Source organism: Mus caroli, unplaced genomic scaffold (genome assembly GCF_978045245.1).
Source record: "Mus caroli unplaced genomic scaffold, Mus_caroli_1 scaffold_3, whole genome shotgun sequence".
Lineage (NCBI taxonomy): Eukaryota > Metazoa > Chordata > Mammalia > Rodentia > Muridae > Mus > Mus caroli.
In genome coordinates, this window is record NW_028227258.1 from 22,691,768 (window position 1) to 22,712,500 (window position 20,733).

Genomic DNA, 20,733 nt, shown 5'->3' on the forward strand with positions numbered 1-20,733 from the left:
AAAGCTTATATTACTTAACTGTTGTTTTGTCATAACAGTGCATAATAATCTAGTGTTATCCTTTTCCATCATATATTCTATTATTTTAACAGTGATGCTATGTTGTAAGGTTGAACCCAGAACTGATTCTTGCTATCTAACAGAATATTGTCATACCTACCCCAAACTGCTCCCACCTCCAGTTTCTTGTAACTATTCTTCCTCTGCTTCTGTGAGTGCATCTTTTAAAAAAATTGAGACAGAGTCTTGCTAAGTTTCCCAGGCTGGCCTTGAATCCACTATGCATCCCTACAGCTTTGAACTTGGGTTCCTCTCACCTCAGCTTTCTAAATTGCTGAGATTTCTGGCCTGTACTGCCAAGCTTAGAGGTGTTAAAAAGTTCATGAGAGTCCATACATAGGCGAGATTATAAAGCATTTGTATCTATCCTAGGTCTATTTCACTTAACTTGATGATCTTCAAGTTCTTCCACACTCTCACACGAGATTTTTTTCTTCATAAAGATATAATACTCTTCAATTTTATATACATTTCACCACCGTTTCTTTTTTAATCTATTATTTGTTGAAAGGCACTGATAGTTGTTCTCCATCTTAGCTATTTTTAGTGTGGCTGGAATAAACATGGAAATAAGTATATGTCCCCCAGATATAGATTCAATTTCTTTGGATCTATCTATCTATATATCTGTATCTCTGTATATATTTGTATATATTTCCATATGTATATATCATATGGTAGTCCTATTTTTAATTTTCTGCGAAACATCCATATGGCCTTCCACAGTGTTTGTACTCATTTATATTTCCACCAATGACCTACCAAGGTTTCTTTTCTCCCATATTCTCATCAACATTTTCATCATTCTAATAAAAAACATTCAAAAATATGAGGTAATATCTCATTATGACTTAAAACGAGTGTATATTTTTGGCCATTTTTATTCTCTTACTGAGAAATGTCTAAGCATTCTGCTCATTTTCTCAGTGTTTTTTTGCTATTGAGTTGTCTGAGTATCATTCATATATATATATATATATATATATATATATATATATATATATTTAACAAACTAACTTATTAAATGCATGGCTATTTCAAGTTAGAAGATTTTTAGTATCTATAAAATATTACCACTTTGTCTATTTATTTTTTCAGGTGATTTTTTTTCATCTATGATTTTATGGTCATATCCAAGAAATTTCTGCTCAGACGAATTTTATGAACTTTAGCACCCTGACCTCCTCTTCCAGATTCTTGGTTTCATGTCTTTTGAAGCTATGAAAAAGACCACGCGTTGCTCTGTTTTTTACCCTGTCCTCTTCATTAGAATTCACTGTGGTCTGTTGGCCATGTATAGACAAGAGATTGATTCCTATTGTAATGCCACCTAAGCCTGTTTCATTTCATCCACCAGGCGGGCCTCCTCGTTGTTAGTTGCCCTAACTATGGTATGTTTGTTTCTCAGCCCCTCTTCTGTAGACATCATGTGTTTGCTTCCCATTTATTTATTTCTCCCTGCTAGATGTCACATCCAAGAGAGCATCTAGACTCCAGAGAAACTGGTGGAATCACCATTGCTTCCTTTTCCTCCTTCTGTTTCATTATTGAGAACCCGTCCCTTCATTATTGCCAGGTTAGCATTTACCTTCTATGCATTCATGATAAAAGTCTTGGAAAGATCAGGAATTCAAGGCCCATACCTAAACATGATAAAAGCAATCTACAGCAAACTAGTAGCCAACATCAAAGTAAATGGTGAGAAGCTGGAAACAATCCCACTAAAATCAGGGACTAGACAAGGCTGTCCACTCTCGCCCTACCTATTCAACATTGTACTTGAAGTCCTAGCCAGAGCAATTAGACAACAGAAGGAGATCAAGGGGATACTAATTGGAAAGGAAGAAGTCAAAATATCACTTTTTGCAGATGATATGATAGTATATATAAGTGACCCTAAAAATTCCACCAGAGAACTCCTAAGCCTGATAAACAGCTTCAATGAAGTAGCTGGATATAAAATTAACTCAAACAAGTCAATGGCCTTTCTCTACACAAAGGATAAACAGGCTGAGAAAGAAATTAGGAAAACAACACCCTTCTCAATAGTCACAAATAATATAAAATACCTTGGCGTGACTCTAACTAAGGAAGTGAGAGATCTGTATGATAAGAACTTCAAGTCTCTGAAGAAAGAAATTAAAGAAGATCTCAGAAGATGGAAAGATCTCCCATGCTCATGGATTGGCAGGATCAACATTGTAAAAATGGCTATCTTGCCAAAAGCAATCTACAGATTCAATGCAATCCTCATCAAAATTCCAACTCAATTCTTCAACGAATTAGAAAGGGCAATCAGCAGATTCATCTGGAACAACAAAAAACCTAGGATAGCAAAAACTCTTCTCAAGGATAAAAGAACCTCTGGTGGAATCACCATGCCGGACCTAAAGCTGTACTACAGAGCAATTGTGATAAAAACTGCATGGTATTGGTATAGTGACAGACAAGTAGACCAATGGAACAAAATTGAAGACCCAGAGATGAACCCACACACCTATGGTCACTTGATGTTTGACAAGGGAGCTAAACTCATCCAGTGGAAAAAAGACAGCATTTTCAACAAATGGTGCTGGCACAACTGGCGGTTATCATGTAGAAAAATGCGAATTGATCTATTTCTATCTCCTTGTACTAAGGTCAAATCTAAGTGGATTAAGGAACTCCACGTAAAACCAGAGACACTGAAACTTATAGAGGAGAAAGTAGGGAAAAGCCTCGAAGATATGGGTACAGGGGAAAAATTCCTGAATAGAACAGCAATGGCTTGTGCTGTAAGATCCAGAATCGATAAATGGGACCTCATAAAATTGCAAAGCTTCTGCAAGACAAAAGACACCGTCAATAAGACAAAAAGGCCACCAACAGATTGGGAAAGGATCTTTACCTATCCGAAATCGGATAGGGGACTAATATCCAAAATATATAAAGAACTCAAGAAGGTGGACTCCAGAAAATCAAATAACCCCATTAAAAAATGGGGCTCAGAGCTGAACAAAGAATTCTCACCTGAGGAATACCGAATGGCTGAGAAGCACCTGAAAAAATGTTCAACATCCTTAATCATCAGGGAAATGCAAATCAAAACAACCCTGAGATTCCACTTCACTCCAGTCAGAATGGCTAAGATCAAAAATTCAGGTGACAGCAGATGCTGGCGAGGATGTGGAGAAAGAGGAACACTCCTCCATTGTTGGTGGGATTGCAAGCTTGTACAACCACTTTGGAAATCAGTCTGGTGGTTCCTCAGAAAATTGGACATAGTACTACCGGAGGATCCAGCAATACCTCTCCTGGGCATATATCCAGAAGATGTCCCAACCGGTAAGAAGGACACATGCTCCACTATGTTCATAGCAGCCTTATTTATAATAGCCAGAAGCTGGAAAGAATCCAGACGCCCCTCAACAGAGGAATGGATACAGAAAATGTGGTACATTTACACAATGGAGTACTACTCAGCTATTAAAAAGAATGAATTTATGAAATTCCTAGCCAAATGGATGGACGTGGAGGGCATCATCTTGAGTGAAGTAACACAATCACAAAAGAACTCACACAATATGTATTCACTGATAAGTGGATATTAGCCCAAAACTTAGGATACCCAAGATATAAGATACAATTTGCTAAACGCATGAAACTCAAGAAGAATGAAGACCAAAGTGTGGACACTGTGCCCCTTCTTAGAATTGGGAACAAAACACCCAGGTAAGGAGTTACAGAGACAAAGTTCGTAGCTGTGATGAAAGGATGGACCATTTAGAGACTGCCGTATCCAGGGATCCATCCCATAATCAGCTTCTAAACGCTGACACCATTGCATACACTAGCAAGATTTTGCTTAAAGGACCCAAATTTAGCTGTCTCTTGTGAGACGATGCCGGGGCCTAGCAAACACAGGAGTGGATGTTCACAGTCAGCTATTGGATGTATCACAGGGCTCCCAATGGAGAAGCTAGAGAAAGTACCCAAGGAGCTAAAGGGATCTGCAACCCTATTGTTGGAACAACATGATGTACTAACCAGAACCCCGGAGCTCTTGTCTCTAGCTGCATATGTATCAAAAGATGGCCTAGTCGGCCATCAATGGAAAGAGAGGCCCATTGGACTTGCAAACTTTATATGCCCCAATATAGGGGAATGCCAGGGCCAAAAGAATGGGAATGGGTGGGTAGGGAAGTGGGGGGCGCTATGGGGGACTTTTGGGATAGCATTGGAAATGTAATTGAGGAAAATATGTAATAAAAATATTAAAAATTAAAAAAAAGAAAGAAAATGTGGTACATTTACACAATGGAGTACTACTCAGCTATTAAAAAAAATGAATTCATGAAATTCCTAGGCAAATGGATGGACCTGGAGGGCATCATCCTGAATGAGGTAACCCAATCACAAAGGAACTTGCACAATATGTACTCACTGATAAGTGGATATTAGCCCAGAAACTTAGGATACCCAAGATATAAGATACAATTTGCTAAATGCATGAAATTCAAAAAGAACAAAGACCAAAGTGTGGACCCTTTGCCCCTCCTTAGAAATGGGAACAAAACACCCATGGAAGGAGTTACAGAGACAAAGTTTGAGCTAAGACAAAAGGATGGTCCATCCAAAGACTGCCCCACCTGGGGGTCCATCCCATAATCAGCCATCAAACACAGACACTATTGATTGCATATGCCAGCAAGGTTATGCTGAAAGGACCCTGATATAGCTGTCTCTTGTAAGGCTATGCCAGTGCCTGGAAAATACAAAAGTGTATGCTCACAGTCATCTATCGGATGGAACACAGGGCCCCCAATGGAGGAGCTAGAGAAAAAACCCAAGGAGCTGAAGGGGTCTGCAACCCTATAGGTGAAACAACAATATGAACTAATCAGTACCCCGGAGCTCTTGACTCTAGATGCATATGTATCAAAAGATGGCCTAGTCAGCCATCACTGCAAAGAGAGGCCCATTGGATTTGCAAACTTTATATGCCCCAGTACAGGGGAACGCCAGGGCCAAAAAGGGGGAGTGGGTTGGTAGGGGATGGGGGGGTGGGTATCGGGGACTTTTTGGATAGCATTGAAAATGTAAACGAGGAAAATACCTAATAAAAAATAAATTAAAAAAAATGAGAGTAGCGATGACACACAGGTGACCTCGCAAAAGAGTGTTCATAAATAAACCCATTAAACAAACCCACATTTCTTTATAATATTAGAGGAATAAATCAATGATCATTTCTCTTTTTAAAATTCTATAATTTTAGAAGCTAATCATCTACAGACAGAATGAAAGCATAGCATGAAAGAAATGAATGTGATTCAAAAAGAATGCTAAAATTTATAGAGATATCTTATGCCCATTCTACTTTCTGAAGAGGAGCTAAACAACAAGCCTTATTAGATCTTTTCTTTTAAAGCATGCTCCCCTTTCTCTAGATGTTAGGATTGTGTCAGACACAAATCCTTTTATCTTATAACCATGACCTGAGGAATTATCAGCCATAAAATTAAGGTGAAGGGGGATCATCAGAATCTGCGAGCCAGCAATTTGGGGGACATGGGTGCTTGGGATAAAACTCCATCATATTTTGTCTATGATTCCTTCATTAAACAAAATATCCCTGAGGTTCAATTAATCCATGGATTAATACATTCATGGAATAAGTTTAATTCCATTAATGATTAATATTATACATTAATACATTCATGGAATACGTTTAGAAACTGAGCTCTGTAAATCCATGCACTTTACTTATTTATTTATTTTTATCAGAACTGTTTTGGTCAGTCTACATTCTCATTCCCATACGAATTTTTTTTTTGTGTGTGTGTGTATCTTAAAAATACTTCTTTAATTCTGTATATACTCTGCTAAAATATAATGGGTTGTTTATCAATTTCTGGAGAACTCTTCAAAATAGTGTCTTGTAATTCAAGAATATATAATATCCAGTTATCTAGATACTGATACAATAGAGTATTTACTGCTTTTAGTAGACAGATACTGCATTTGTCTCATTGTAATTATCCCTAAATATTTGCTACCATTTGATATTAATTTAGATGAAATAATTTTTTTAATTCTTTGGATTGGCATTGATAATATGTAAAGTAAGATTTTTTTAACACCTTCATTTTGTGTTAGAATTTCTTTATGGTTATTATAATTTAATTGTGAGTTTTATTTCCTGTATACATGATTGTTCCACATACTAATAAAAATCTGACCTTTTCCTTAATACCTGAATAATGCTCATTATCTTCTCATCAATCCTTTATCTATCCACTTATGTACTATTTAGAGCCTCTGGTTATAGCACTTAGCAGAAACTATGTCTTAGATCTTAAAAAGGAAAAATTAAATTTTTCGAACTTCCCTGACTTTGGGAAAATTAACATAATTTATTTTCATAAAATATATGTTGGAGTTGTGAATATTTCCAATTTCCCTTTTAATTTCCTTCAATGTTAAATCTTTTCAAGTTATATCTACAAGAATAATTTTCAGTAGGTTGCTTTTTGAGAGAATGTTTTAGTGTTATCAGAGTTGCGTATTTTGCTGACTGTCTTCTCGTAGACAAATGATTTAGAAAACGACCACTCAACTTTATCTTAATTTGCACTGACACCCACACCATTGTGGCTGTGTATAGACTGTAAGTTAAGAATCCAGTCAAGGTTGCCAAATGGTTGCCTTGTTTGATGGTAAGTAGAAGGATGTGCAGGCAGAGCACTGACTTCTTGTAGGGCTGGAAAACATTCTGAAACAAAACCCACCCAAGAGATTAGCACAGCAGAGCAGCAGAAGTCATCATACTTACCCTTGTTCTGGGGACCTGGTAGCGTTGAGTTAGCATTTGAAATTGGAGTATTTGGCACTGTTGTTTTTATAGTGGAACACTCATTCTTTAGGGGACCTTCAGTTGTTGTTCCCACTATGTATGAAAAAGAGAGAAATATATACATCACTAGCTAGTTTCATTGACACTTGTGCCCATATCTGTTTACAACTTCAAGATTCATTACTGAAAATATTTTGACCAATATTTAGAAATCTAGCATTCTAATGGCCACCATTAGAATGATCTAGGTAGTTCCTTAAGAAAGTAGAGTGATGTTAGAGTTTCCTGTGCATTTGCTATGGCTGCTTTCATATGTGATACTATTAATTCCATAATAATCAATGAAAATATCATGTGTGAGACGCAGAGAGTCCAGAAATTTGTCTAGCTACATAGCTTTCAAGTGATGAGAGTCATGTCTGGAATCTACCAATTTTTTTGTTTTTTGTTTTTCTGTTTTGTTTTGTTTTGTTTTGTTTTGTTTTGTTTTGTTTTTGTTTTGTTAACACAGTCACTACTGGGATGATGAAGACATAGAAGTGGCAGCAGCTAAAGAGAACACTTTGGCTCTCTTGCTTCCCAAGAATGCATTTCATACACATACACAAGCCAGATCAATAGAACCTATTAAAGATTATATTTCTTCAGTTTTTTAAAGGAAAATTAACAGCTAAGATAAGCCAAGATTTTTAAAAAACACTAGAATATGTTGACTTGAAACAACATATATTTGTACAATTATTTTATAAATGACTGGTACTTTTTAGTGTTTTCAAAGTTCAGTATAGGGACATTGGGCTAGTAAAAGAAATCCATAATTCTCAATATACAGTTTGTCCTTCTTAGATTTGAAGTTAGCTGGAACTAGTCAGGAAAGTAGATTAGAAGATTCTTATTATAGAATGGGTTGCAGAAGAGATTTCTGATCCTCTCCAGTGCAAAAATTATTGAAATTATGACAATAAACAAGAATATATAAAGTAAATTACTAGTGGTACTGAGGCATTTGTGAGAACGAATAGTTTAGAAAGATTCTTAGTAAATAAAGATATCCTCAGGCAGAAACACTTCAGGATTTAAATATGGAAACAAAACTGACATTTAAATGTAAATCACATAGTTAATCCTGTATGAGAAAGAAAATGTAGAGCTTATACCCAGAGGCATCACAAAGTGTAAAAGTGAGGAAAAAACTTGGGAAAGCATTGCTGGGCCTCACTGCCGAAGAACATTGGTGCTTTTGGTGCCTCAGAAATGGGAATGATGCCCACCCTCAGTCCCAAGTGCAGATTCAACACTTGAGAATGGAAGACACACACAGCTATTTCCTACCAACATCTCAGTACATGCTTGGGAAATGTCATAAGAGAAGTTCCCCTTCAAAAACTATTCGATAAGAACTCCTCAGATGATCTAAAATGGAACATTAAAATCTTCCTGACTGAGGTCTTCACATAGTGTAAGCAAGGGTGCTGTCTTGCCCCAATGTAACATCTACTTGGACCACTGACTGGACAGATGATAAATGCTTTGGGATCATTATCACACCTAGACCCCCCACACCAGAGGCCCTTGCTAGTGGCTGGATTGCCATTGACAGTGCCTGAGGGAATCTCTATCACTTGGTAAGGTAGCCACTCCCAATGTGTAACTGGACACCCGGTGAAGTTATACACACTGCTGTCCACACCACATCAGACAGAACACTTAAGAGTGTCTCACTATGAATTTTTCCAAACAGCCAGTAGTTCTCTGATTCTTTCATGCTACCCACTCTACATAGGGTCATTAAAGAGACAGATATCTCCTGTATGGAGATGACACATGGTGTCCAGCTAGCAGTAATCAACTTCACTGTATTACAATCTTATACCTTCCCATTATAAGAAGTCAGCTTGCTGATATGACTGCATTATAAAAGTGTGAGATATAAATGATTTCTCAGACATCCAATCTCATTGTAGGTGCACAGGACTATCATAAAACATGGCAGTAAGGTGCTCTTAAACGGGACAAATATATCCAACAACAAATCTCAAGGAAATTTAATGAATACAATGCCAATGAAGAACTTAAAAGACTAAAAAGGACATGATGAAAGTAGGCATGGACTAGTTGGGATAGCAAAACAGGGCAAATGGGGGTGAGAAATAATAAAGTTCATGGGGCAATGAATATGATCACACATTGTCTATGTGTATGAAATTGCAAAATATATGTAAAAATGAATGCTTAGACTCATAACTGCTGAATTGAAATGGACAAATTGTATGCTATGGGAATTATTTAGCAATAAAAATTATTTTTAAAGTCCTAGAATTTAAAAGAATAAACATTAAAAGATAGAGAAATCCAGGAGAATTCAGTCAAACCTTTAAGTGAGTGTAGAAAAATGGTAGAATAAGAGTGGGAAATTTGCCAGATGTGAAGATGTCTTATAAATGAAGAGTTCAGAAAATCAAATTGTTACAGCCCCAATAACAGGTTAGATCATGAGAAAGGGAGAAGCTGTGAAGCTGAGGCAACGTTTTTGGGACATTGAAATGTTTCCTCTTGAAATGTTCCTGTCACAAGGAAAAGAAAGAAAGGAAATGGGGAAGAAGGAAGAAAGATAAAGCAAACAGGAAGAAAGGGTTAAGAGAGCATCAGGGATTTTCAAGATGACATTAAATAGAAAAACACTATTTTTAATACCCACCCAAAGTAAGAGGGGGAATGTTAAAGGGCATAGAAACTTCATTTGCAGAAAAATATTAGTAGAACTCATTTTAAATCTTGTGATTAATAGGGAAGTCTATGCACAGGAGACTAGTTAGATACCAAGAGAAATGACCAGAAAGTCTTTCACCATTACATATTAGAGTTTAAGATAATAAAATGTTCTAAAATCTGAAGGAAAGAAAGTGTAGTATTCTCCTCATTACACTAAAGGCAGATTGTCTGACAAAAATCCCACAGGCAAGGAGGAAATAGAAAGACATAGTGTAAGGCTTAAAAGATTAAACTGCCAACCAACATTACTGTACTCCATGAGATTAAGAAATCAAAAGGAAGTAACAATGTCCAAAAATGAGTAAAACCAAAGGGAATTCCTGTCCATCAAACCAGCATTGCAGAAGATGCTTAAAGAAGCCCCATTGCAAAGTGAAATAAAGATAATTACTCTCACCAGCACAAGTAAAAGTGCACATTCCACAAGAAGAGCAGATTCACAAAGAACCCAGTGCTGTTTATTCAATAAATCAACACATTTAATAAAAAAAATAAGGGATGTGAAATACAGAATATTAAAAAGCAAACAGAAGAAAACAAGACAAATGATAGCCAAAGGTCTCAAAATTAATTTTGAATATAAATTGGCCTAAATCTCCTTCAAGTACAACATATAAACTGTTAAAATTGATTAAAAATGTAAAAACACCCACCAACTCACTTTACTAGTAAAGATCTACATAGGCAGAAAGCAAGGTTGTCATAGAAATGGAAATGTATATTATAATAGTTCCCTTGCCTTTGGGCATTGACCCCATCAAAGACCTGTTTATAGATTTTTGACTTCTAGAAGTGCTCCAAGTTAAACACACAGATGTAAAAGTTTGAAGTTAGGATCCATGGAAGAGTGAGAACAGGCAGGGTCTGTCTTTCGGGGCTTGGTTCACTACCTTACTCAGGATAACTTTTTCAATTTCATGAATTTACACATGTCTTTCTTTATACCTGAATAAAATTTCACTTCATACATGTGTCACATTTTTATCATCCATTCATCAGTTGATAGAGAACTAGACTACTTCCATTTTCTGGATACTGTGACTACAGTAGCAATGAACATGGAAGATAAAGTGTCTATAGTTGGATGTAGAATGTTTTGGATTCAATCCCAGGGCTGGTAGAGTTGTATTATATAGTAGTTCTATGTCTAAATTTCTGGGAAACCTTCTCATGATATCCATTATAGTTATATCTATCTGTGGATCAGAGAGGGGGTCATGGGCCCTACTTCCCTCTGCTGAACTATTGGTTACTAATAGATTCTGGGAGAGGGTCAGTAATTTTCTTCAGTTCTATCTATAATGGTGAACCTGCCAAGCTCCAATTGATTTTTCCAAACATTTTGTCATATGACCCTTGTTAAAAATCATCCAGTCAAAACCAAAACAAAATGATATGAAAGTAGGGAAGATCAGAATGTGTTGTCCATGTGTACTGAATTATCAAGAAAAATTTAATTCATAAAATTGGAAGTCCCTGAAGATTGAATCTATGAATGAGATCACTGAAAATGATCAAGGTGGTTTTAGCTTAGGGGTACATGGATGATGGAATATAGACAAACAAGCTTGTGCAATAAATCTAACCAGCAGACTGAAGTATGAAAGTCATATGATCATTTTAATAGATGGCAGTTAATGGTGTCTTATGATAAATGTCCTCAACAAATTAAACATACAAGAATAATAACTCAATAATATAGGCTACATATGTCAAATCAATTCAACATTATATTGAATTGATAAAGCTGATATTTTTTTATAAAATTCAGAATAAGATGCACCCAATATCATAGCTGTAACTAAATACAGAACTGACATCTTAGTCACAACTATGAAAGGAAAAAAAGAAAAATTAGAAACTATATAAAGTTAAAGGGAATGAAGTCAGATTATCACGTTTCCAGTTGATTCAATGTCTATCAAACCCTGAAGGGGGCTGAAGACATGACTCAGTTGTTAAGAGCACTTGTCCTTGCAGAAAACCTGGGTTCAGTTCCTAGAGCCTACAAGATGGCTCACAACTATCTGTATTCCAGTTCTAGCCTACCCAATGCTCCCTTTTGCCATCTGTTGGCACGGCATACATGTTGCATGCATATATAGATACAAGTAATTGCTGACATAAAGAAAATATAAATATAATTTTTACATCCTGAAGACTTTATCCACTAACAATTAGAACTTATGAATAAAATCAATACTATATTGTAATAGAATACAAAATCAGCATAGATATCAATAATATTTTTATGTACCAAAAGTAAGTTTTTAGAGAAGAAATGAAAAAGAATAATTACTCCAAACAATGATGTATCTAGAATATGCCTAACTAATGAATAAATAAAAGTTGAAAATACTGCTAACATTTAAAAACACACACCATACATACAAAATGAAAAGTCCTTTTAAGTTCATGAATTGGGCGAATTATTAGGAAAATATCCATATTACCCAAAGCAAACTACATAAAAATGCCAGTGACATTACGTAAAAAACTACAAAAAGTTACTAAAAATTCATATGGCGGTGCGAGAGATCGCGAAGAGCAAAATTAAGTCATGAGCAGAAGAAATCATATGATACGTCTCACCACCTGACTTCATAATACACTACAAAGCTAGAGCTGTCACAGAACAGGGTATTGGTATAAAAACAAACACATGAACCAAGAACAGAACAAGATCCTTAACAGGATTTACCACTCCTACTGATTCCCAACAAAAGTACCCCAGACATTCATTGAATAAAGAACAACGAAAGATCCTGGAAAACTAGAGATGCTTAAATGGAAGACTGAAATGAACTGTACCTTATATTCTGTTCAAAAAGCAAATAATACACATTAAAAATACACCGAACAACTAAATGGAAGATTTGAAATTCTTAAACTCATTGCACGAAAACTGGGAATGAATCACTTCAAAACATTGTTCCAGGCAATGATCATCTGGGTTGGACCCAAAGCACAGCAAGAGAAGCAGAAATTGACAAGTAAGATTATGTCACTTGCCAATTATTTTTGTTCAAAGAGATGATGCACAGCCAAGAGATATGTAGAAGGTTTCTAGATTAAAAGCTAAAAACAAGAGTAAAATAATAGAAGATTCAGGGGTCTGACACCCAAGACTTGATGTTGAAAATTGCTTGTTTAACATGAGCGTTATGGATGGGAGTGAACTGAGACTCCACACTCAGTCTGGGGCTGGTGAATGGCTACCCTGCAGAGGGGGGAACTGGAGAGAGCCTTGGATGCTGTGAAGATAATGTACTTTAAAATATATGTAGTAGGACATAGAGAGGACAGACTGAAGGTGTGGAGCAGAAGACAAGCACAGATGTAAAGGCTTGGCATTTCTGGTGCTAGATGCTTATATGCTCTGAATTCTGATCCAAGAAAAGAAAGATCCACACATGCATGATAGATGATTATTAATGTGTGATCCTTGTCACATACATACCCCGATGGGATCTTTTGGTTCACATACAGTGTGTTCCAGGCTCTAGCTTGTGAGCACTGGCTACTCCAGAGTGACAGGAAGTTCGTGGTGAAGGAGGCCTTTAAACTTATACATTGCATTCATTCAGTTTCTCTACTTTCCTCAGATTACAGTGTGTGCCCCCTTGGACTGAACGTAACTTGTGCTGCAACTTCAGAGCATGCTATATACATTAAGTTTAATAAACAAGATTTAATATTTTAATTAAGTTCAGAAGATGCTATATGGATTAAATTCAATAAGCAAAATTTAATATTTTAATTAAATCTGTAAAATTTAAATCATAAAGATTATACATTTTAGAAGGATCATGTTCTCTTCTGATATATATCTTTCTCGTGTAATATTGAGATCAAGGTAAACATATTTCCTCAAATACTGTCATGTCTTTATGATTAGAAGCTTGCAAAATCCTTCTTGTTTTTTTTTTTATGACAATTTATTTTTATTTAAAAAAAAATACTCACCATATGGTACACCAGAAGAGAAGACCAGAAAATTTTACTCTTACCTCATGAAAGTTTTGTGTAATTCTCCCTTGGTCCTATTCTTCTTAGTCCTTGGTAACTATCTTGTAATCTTAGCTTCTATGATAATTATTTTAGATTCTACATACAAATGAGAATAGTGCTATTTTTCTTTTATTTCTGGCTTATTAAACTTAGTACAGTGTCCATCTCTACCCATTTGTTAGGATTTCATTATTTTTATGGTTGAATGTTTGTCCACAAGTACATTATTAGTTGCTGGGTAGGTTCTATTTCTTGACCATTGCAAATGGTCCTACAATGCACGTAGGCATATAGACATCTCTTTCAGATGGTCATATATTCCCTTGGATATATAACCAGAAATGAGGCTGCTGGATCTTATCATTGTTTAAGTGTTAATTATTTCAAGAACTGTTTATATGATTTTGTACAATAATGTCTAAAATAGGTACATTTTTCTTTACCAGTACCATGTTTACTGCTTTATGAGAAGAACCTCTCTTAGTGAGGTAAAGGGCTATCTCAATGTGCTTTTGGTTTGAATTTTAATTTACAGGAGAATTGTAACCTCAAGATAGTATTACTTTTATTGTTAAAACCTATGGTTTTCAAGTCCATGTCATTTGAAATCTCAGGTCTTGGTGTATGTAGCATATGCAAGAGACAAGGAGAAATCAGTTTTATCTGTATAGGAGTAGCAATAAGAAAATCTAGTATGGAGCATGCTTGAAGTAGTCAAACCAGTACTAGCACAACATTAAAGGGAACTGATTTTGCCTGTTTCCTAATAGTCAACTTTTGCTTAGTGTTGAGCACAATATAAGTGCAAAATTAACTCCATTATTTGGGAATTTTCAATATGAGACTAGTTTTATCCATTTTGGAAACTGAATTAATTGTAAGAAGCAATAAAGAAGATATGAAATGTATTAGCAATTAACTGTGTTATTACAAGAGATTGGCTTAAGAGGAAAAGTTAATTATTTTTAATTTTATAGGAAAGATGATATCCTGCTTTATATATTTGGAACTTTGTGATTGAGAATGCAGTTATAGAGGTGGTGCTTTCAGCCAACTAAGCACAAGCTCCCCAATGAAGGAGCTAGAGAGAGGACAGAAGGAATTGAAGGGGTTTGAGGAGGAACAATATGAGCTAACCAGTACCCCTAGAGCTCCCAGGGACTAAACTACCAACCAAAGAGTACACATGGAATGACCCATGGCTCTAGCTGCATATGTAGCAGAGGATGGCTTTGCTGGACATCAATGGGAGGAGAGGTCATTGGTTCTGAGAAGGCTTGATGCTCCAGTGTAGGGGAATGCCAGGACAGGGAAGCGGGAGTAGGTGGGTTGTTGAGCAGGGGAAGTGAGGATAGGATAGGGGTTTTCAGAGAAAAAAAACAGGAAAGAGGATAACATTTGAAATGTAAATAAAGAAAATATCTAATAGAAAAAGAGAATACTGTTTTATCTGATACCTGCAGTAAAATTATGCTTTTAAAAATAAATTTGGCATAGGAGAATAAATTCTGACCAGATTAGCATTGACTGAGGCATATGCTGTTGAATGCTACAGTTGAGAAATGATATTTGGCTCAGTATTATTTTTAAAAGATGCTCTGTACCTAGTTATGAATAAATTTAATCTAAGAGGTGTTGTTTCTGAACATTGAGAATTATAAGACAATTCTAGAAAAAATAAAATTAACAAAAACAGAAATATCATCATAAGAAATAGTACTGTTAAAAATCTCTCTAATTCCCACAGCAATGTGTAATTTGATGTAAAATCTCAATCATATTCTTCATATGAACAAAGAAACAAAAATCCTAAAAAAAGATACCTAGTAAACCAAAGCAATTTTGAGAAAGAATAAAAAAATGGAAACCATCATACATTTTAGACAATAATACAAAGCAATAATAATCAACATTTCAGGTACTGGTATAGATCACATACATAACAGTGAACAAACAGGCAAAGACGAGAACCAACAATAAAAACAAATCATAGTTGACATGACAGCTAGAGGTCACAGAGGAGAAAGAATAATCTCTTCAATAAAGGTTGCAAGAAATTAGATTGCCATAATCCAAGAATGAAACTGGACCTTTACCTGATACTGCAAACAAAGATAAACTCCTAAAGTAAAAGGCCTAAATGTGTTATGAAATCATAAAATTTCAATAAGAGAAGGTTCCAGAGATTCTGTAAAACAGACCTTGTTGTAGAACTCAAAGCAAATATCAACAAATACAAAGAAATCAAATTTATTTCTTATGTTTTTTAAAAGTAATAGCTGTGAAAGATTCCTATTCAAGAATGACTTAAAGTCAGTACTTTATAGAAATTCTGTCTCTGTAACAAGATCATAGTCAGGAACAGATTTAATTAATGTCTGGGTTCCCTCAATGCCTTCTGGGACAATCGTAATGAGCTTATGGTAAGATGTGGGTTGTCCTGATGTCTACAGTAAATGTCCTAGGAAGATATTTCTAAGCTTCAGCAGAAACAGAAGCAGCAGAGGCTTACCGAAGACTCCTTTGGTCTCTTTCTTTTGGATGAAAAGTAGTGTATTTGTTAATTTACATATTGTGCCACGTAGATGTAAATATATGGGATGAACTGTAACTTGATCCCCTCTGGGATTCATTCCTAAGAATGAATTCCTAGGAAGAGGTCAAGACACTGAAACTAAGCTGCAGGAGTCCCAAGAATCCTGAAGAGAATAGCAGCCAAAATGAGGGGCATTCAAACTTTTACAAAAAGGAGCTCTTGACTCTAGCTGCATATGTATCAAAAGATGGCCTAGTAGGCCATCACTGGAAAGAGAGGCCCATTGGACACGCAAACTTTATATGCCCCAGTACAGGGGAACGCCAGGGCCAAAAAGTGGGAGTGGGTGAGTTTGGGGGTGGGGGGGGGGGGGAGGGTATGGTGGACTATTGGGATAGCATTGGAAATGTAAATGAGGAAAATACCTGTAGTCTCCCCTCCCCCAGCCTGAAACCTGCTTGCTCAGGGGTGGAGTTTCCCGGCTCAATCGTTCTGCCACGCCCACTGCTGGAACCTGCCGCTTTGCTGTTTGGAGCCATACACTTGGTTACCTGGGCCCCTTCCCCTGCTTTATAACTGCGTGCGGAACAATAAAATTGAGCTTTGATCAAAAATGCCTGTCTTAGCTACATTTCTTTCTCTCATCGCCTAGCCCCTCTTCTCTTCCAGGTTTCCAAAATTCCTTTCCAGGCTAGAACCCAGGCTGTGATCTGCTGGCCGGACACAACAAATACCTAATAAAAAAATATTAAAAAAAAAAATACTTGTTTGAAGTGAGTGTGTGTGTGTGTGAGAGAGAGAGAGAGACAGAGACAGAGACAGACAGACAGACAGACACACACACACACACACACACACAGACAGGCAGACAGACAGACAGACAGACAGACAGACAGACAGACAGAGACAGAGAGAGACAGAGAGACAGAGAGGTACCAGAAGTGTAGCTGTTGTAAACTGTCCAAAATGGGTGCTCGGAACTAAACCCAGGTCCTCTTCAAGAGTAGGACATACTTTTAACCACTGAGAAATCTCTTCAGACTCAGGCTTTGAACTTCTAAAAGGAGAAAAATGAGTAAAAGTTTTATGTGCTGTTGGACAAAATAGAAGTGTTTGTAGTTGCACACACAGCAAAGGTTCTTCCTCACTCTTGCAGAGTATAAAAGGACCCAATCCAAGCGGTGGTTGGGGACCAGAGCATCGTTCCTTAGACCATTGTTAGATGAGTGATTGAATCACCAGATTGTTTTTTCTAACTTGATTTACCCAAATAGAAATTTGCAGGAATTTGGAGTTGATCTAGAGCAAGAATAAATTATCACTTTATTTTATATAAAGGGCCACTCCAGTTCTATTTGAAGTGGCCTTGTGTATAATAAAAATTTCAGACATCAAATAAGTTGTAGTAGTTTAGTATTATCAAAGCAATTCATAATTCAGAGCTTAATAATTCCTTCTGCCATGCTGGAGAGATCGCTCAGCAGTTAAAAACAGTGGCTGTTCTTGTATTGGACCCAGGTTCAATTTCCAGCACCATGTGGTGGCTCACAACTATTTACAACTCCTGGCCAGGCCATCAGTTACTCTCTTCTAGCCTCTGTGACACATGGCGTATATACAATTCACAGACATATATGCAAACAAAATACTCCTATACATATAATGTAATAAATAAATATAGGAAGAAGTAATAAAATCCCCGTACTTCATTAGAAACTCCTGTATCATGTAGATGTTTTAATCTTCTATCCCTATAGCTTTTTTCAGGATAATTTTGGGCAGCAAATATTAAAAGTTTTTCCCTCTCTATTTCTCTTCTATAGTCATTAATTTTAGAGAGATCTTGCATATCTTAGAGTCATTAGAAACAGTTTTTTATGAGATAACCTAAGATTTTGGATCATTTGAGCTGCCCCTAGTGGAAATTGAAGTTCATAGAAATGGCATATCGAGTGGTGATGACCGAAATGGATCTCCTTTTGTCTTTCACTGTGAATAAAAGTTTTTTTTCTTTTTTTTAAAGTGTCACTGTTGTTTTCAAGGTGTTCATAAAGCCCTTCTTGTGCTAGGCCCTTTACAAAAGTCTCAAATCTCAAGTATTTTATCACTATGCTTGGGAATAAAAGAAAAATGTATGTAAGTCCATCTTTTCCTAACACACTCTGCTTTACACGTAGGGATTCAACTCCTACTTGTCTGAAATGCTGGCATTAGGTGTTGTTCATAAGATTTTGAGTAGACTGTGTTCTTTCTGAGGACAGATAAGAGTAGCCTAATTTAATAGTGAGTTTCTTTAAACAGTAACTTGCCTTTGTAATAAGATGAAATCACAAAATATTTCAAACAAAATTTGCAGAGGAGGGAACATGGTCTAACACCACCTAATGAGGCTAACATTACTGTGATATTAAAAGAAGATAATAGTCACATGAAATCTACAAGCTTGTATTATATGTCTTATGAAAAATCTTAGTAAAACAATGTAAATGAAACTGGCCTCACGTAAAAAAGTATGCCACAGTGTCACCATTGAAGATTTTTGCCAATGGAGCCAGGTTAGTTCAACATGTACCAGTCTATGTTTTCTGTCATGTTCATCATTGAAAGGATAACGTGACAACCTCAATATATTGAGAAAACACATTTTTTGAAAACTCAAAATTTTTGCATGATAAAATCATCTTTAAAAAACTAGTAATAAGGGTCTAATCTCATACTAAATGGAGATCTGGATAGCTTTTTCTTGTAGTTAGGAAGAAAGCTATGATGTCATTTCTCACTGCTGTTCAACATCATTCATGCAGTTTTATCAAAGAGCAGTGGCAGACAATAAACCTAAGTAGATTAAAGGCATTGACTTCAGAAATGAAGACCTAAACCTTTTTCTGTATTCAGATGACACCATGTTGTCTATAGAAAACCCCATAGGTTACACACACAGACACAGACACACACACTCAAATATATAAATTTAGCAATCAACAACAAAAACAAATCAATACTCACCTTCATGTTTTGATGTTGTCAGTGAATTAATTGCTGTCACCAAAGATGTTTTGGATACTTCACTTTTGGTTGTTCCTAGTTTGATAAGATAGATGATATTATTATTAACTATAAATCTCATCTGTCAAGGAATGGATAAAAATCAAGTTGAGAAATGGCTTGCAATCAATCTACAGATTACTAAGGAACTCTTGTCTTTTACTGTTTTCCAGCTTATTTTATCTAAAGAGGAATATGCTCATTGAATTATTCAAAGAGTGATTTGAATACACATACACTTTTAGTACGAATGCTCAAACAGCAAGTTTCTATTGCAGACTACTGCATAGCTATCATTAAAGTTGAAAAAATGTATTAAAAATTAAATTTTAGTGATTAAAAGGTCATTTTGTTTTTCCATGTTTTGGGAAGGGGAAATTCAGTCAAACAGAATCTTAATATATATATTTTTCAGAATTATATTTTATTTCCTTAACTTAGTCATTCATAGTAATGAAAATTCTATATTAATCATAAATGAAGTTGAAAACTTCTGTAATTAATATGCTCATTCATTAGATGGCCTTTGAATTCCTGTTATATAAACCTCAGAGGCCCAAATAGTTCTTTCTCCTGGTATGACATGCATATATGAAGCAAGATTATATATATATATAATCAGATGAGTCTCAAACCTCACAGAGAATCTCTGCCTGACTGTCTGTGTATGCATACATATGTGTACACCTGTATGCCTTTGATGAGAAGAGTTAACACTTTTGGATTACAGTTAACTTATCAGTAACCACTTTCCAATATGTGTAGCACTCGACATATGGTATGGTGAATGTTTCTTTATGTGTGGAATGCATTAAAATTCTGACGAATAAATGCACATCATTATTATAAGGAACAAATGGTAGATAAATGGAAACTGTGATTTGTGTTAATTTTCAAGTTCGTAAACAAGTGCTTTCAAGAATTGTTCAGAGATACAGACTGAAGTTGGCATAAACGTAAGTGGATATCATATATATATAATGTTTCATAACTCTACCATTGTTTAGTGAATTCATATTTATAACATTTTCCACAGATTGTTCATTTTAAACTTAAACTTATGGATAGGAGGATAACAGAGAAAAGGAGTGATCCTATGAAGAAAGGTACACAGTCCTATTGAAGTTTCACCTAACCATACAAGGAAGTTTGTGAGGCTTCTGTTTTAAAAATCTATTCTTTGGACTGGAGAGATGGCTCAGTGACTAAGAGCACTGACTGCTCTTCCAAAAGTCCTGATTTCAATTCCCAGCAACCATATGGTGTGACTCACAACCATCTTTAATGGTATCTGATGCCCTCTTCTGGTGTGTGTCTGAAGACAGCTACAGTGTACTCACATACGTAAAACAAATAAATGTTTTTTAAGAAAAGTTCTTCTTTGCAATTTTATATGCTTATTTTCTGTGATAAGACATGTGACTTAAATGTCACCATAGCAGAGCCTTATCTGAAATATCTCGCTGGAAATACC

The 20,733-nt window shown here is 35.8% G+C and overlaps 1 protein-coding gene across 1 annotated transcript in view; it reads right to left on the minus strand.

Annotated features, from left to right (window-relative positions):
• The window catches only part of Emcn (endomucin), an 87,994-nt gene that overhangs the window by 34,109 nt on the left and 33,152 nt on the right, over nucleotides 1–20,733 (minus strand). Inside the window, exons 3-4 of the mRNA XM_021158495.2 lie at nucleotides 19,221–19,295; nucleotides 6,875–6,988 (exon numbers count right to left, since the gene is read on the minus strand). Coding sequence (XP_021014154.1) covers nucleotides 6,875–6,988; nucleotides 19,221–19,295 — 189 coding nt within the window. The remainder of the gene's footprint in view (nucleotides 1–6,874; nucleotides 6,989–19,220; nucleotides 19,296–20,733) is intronic.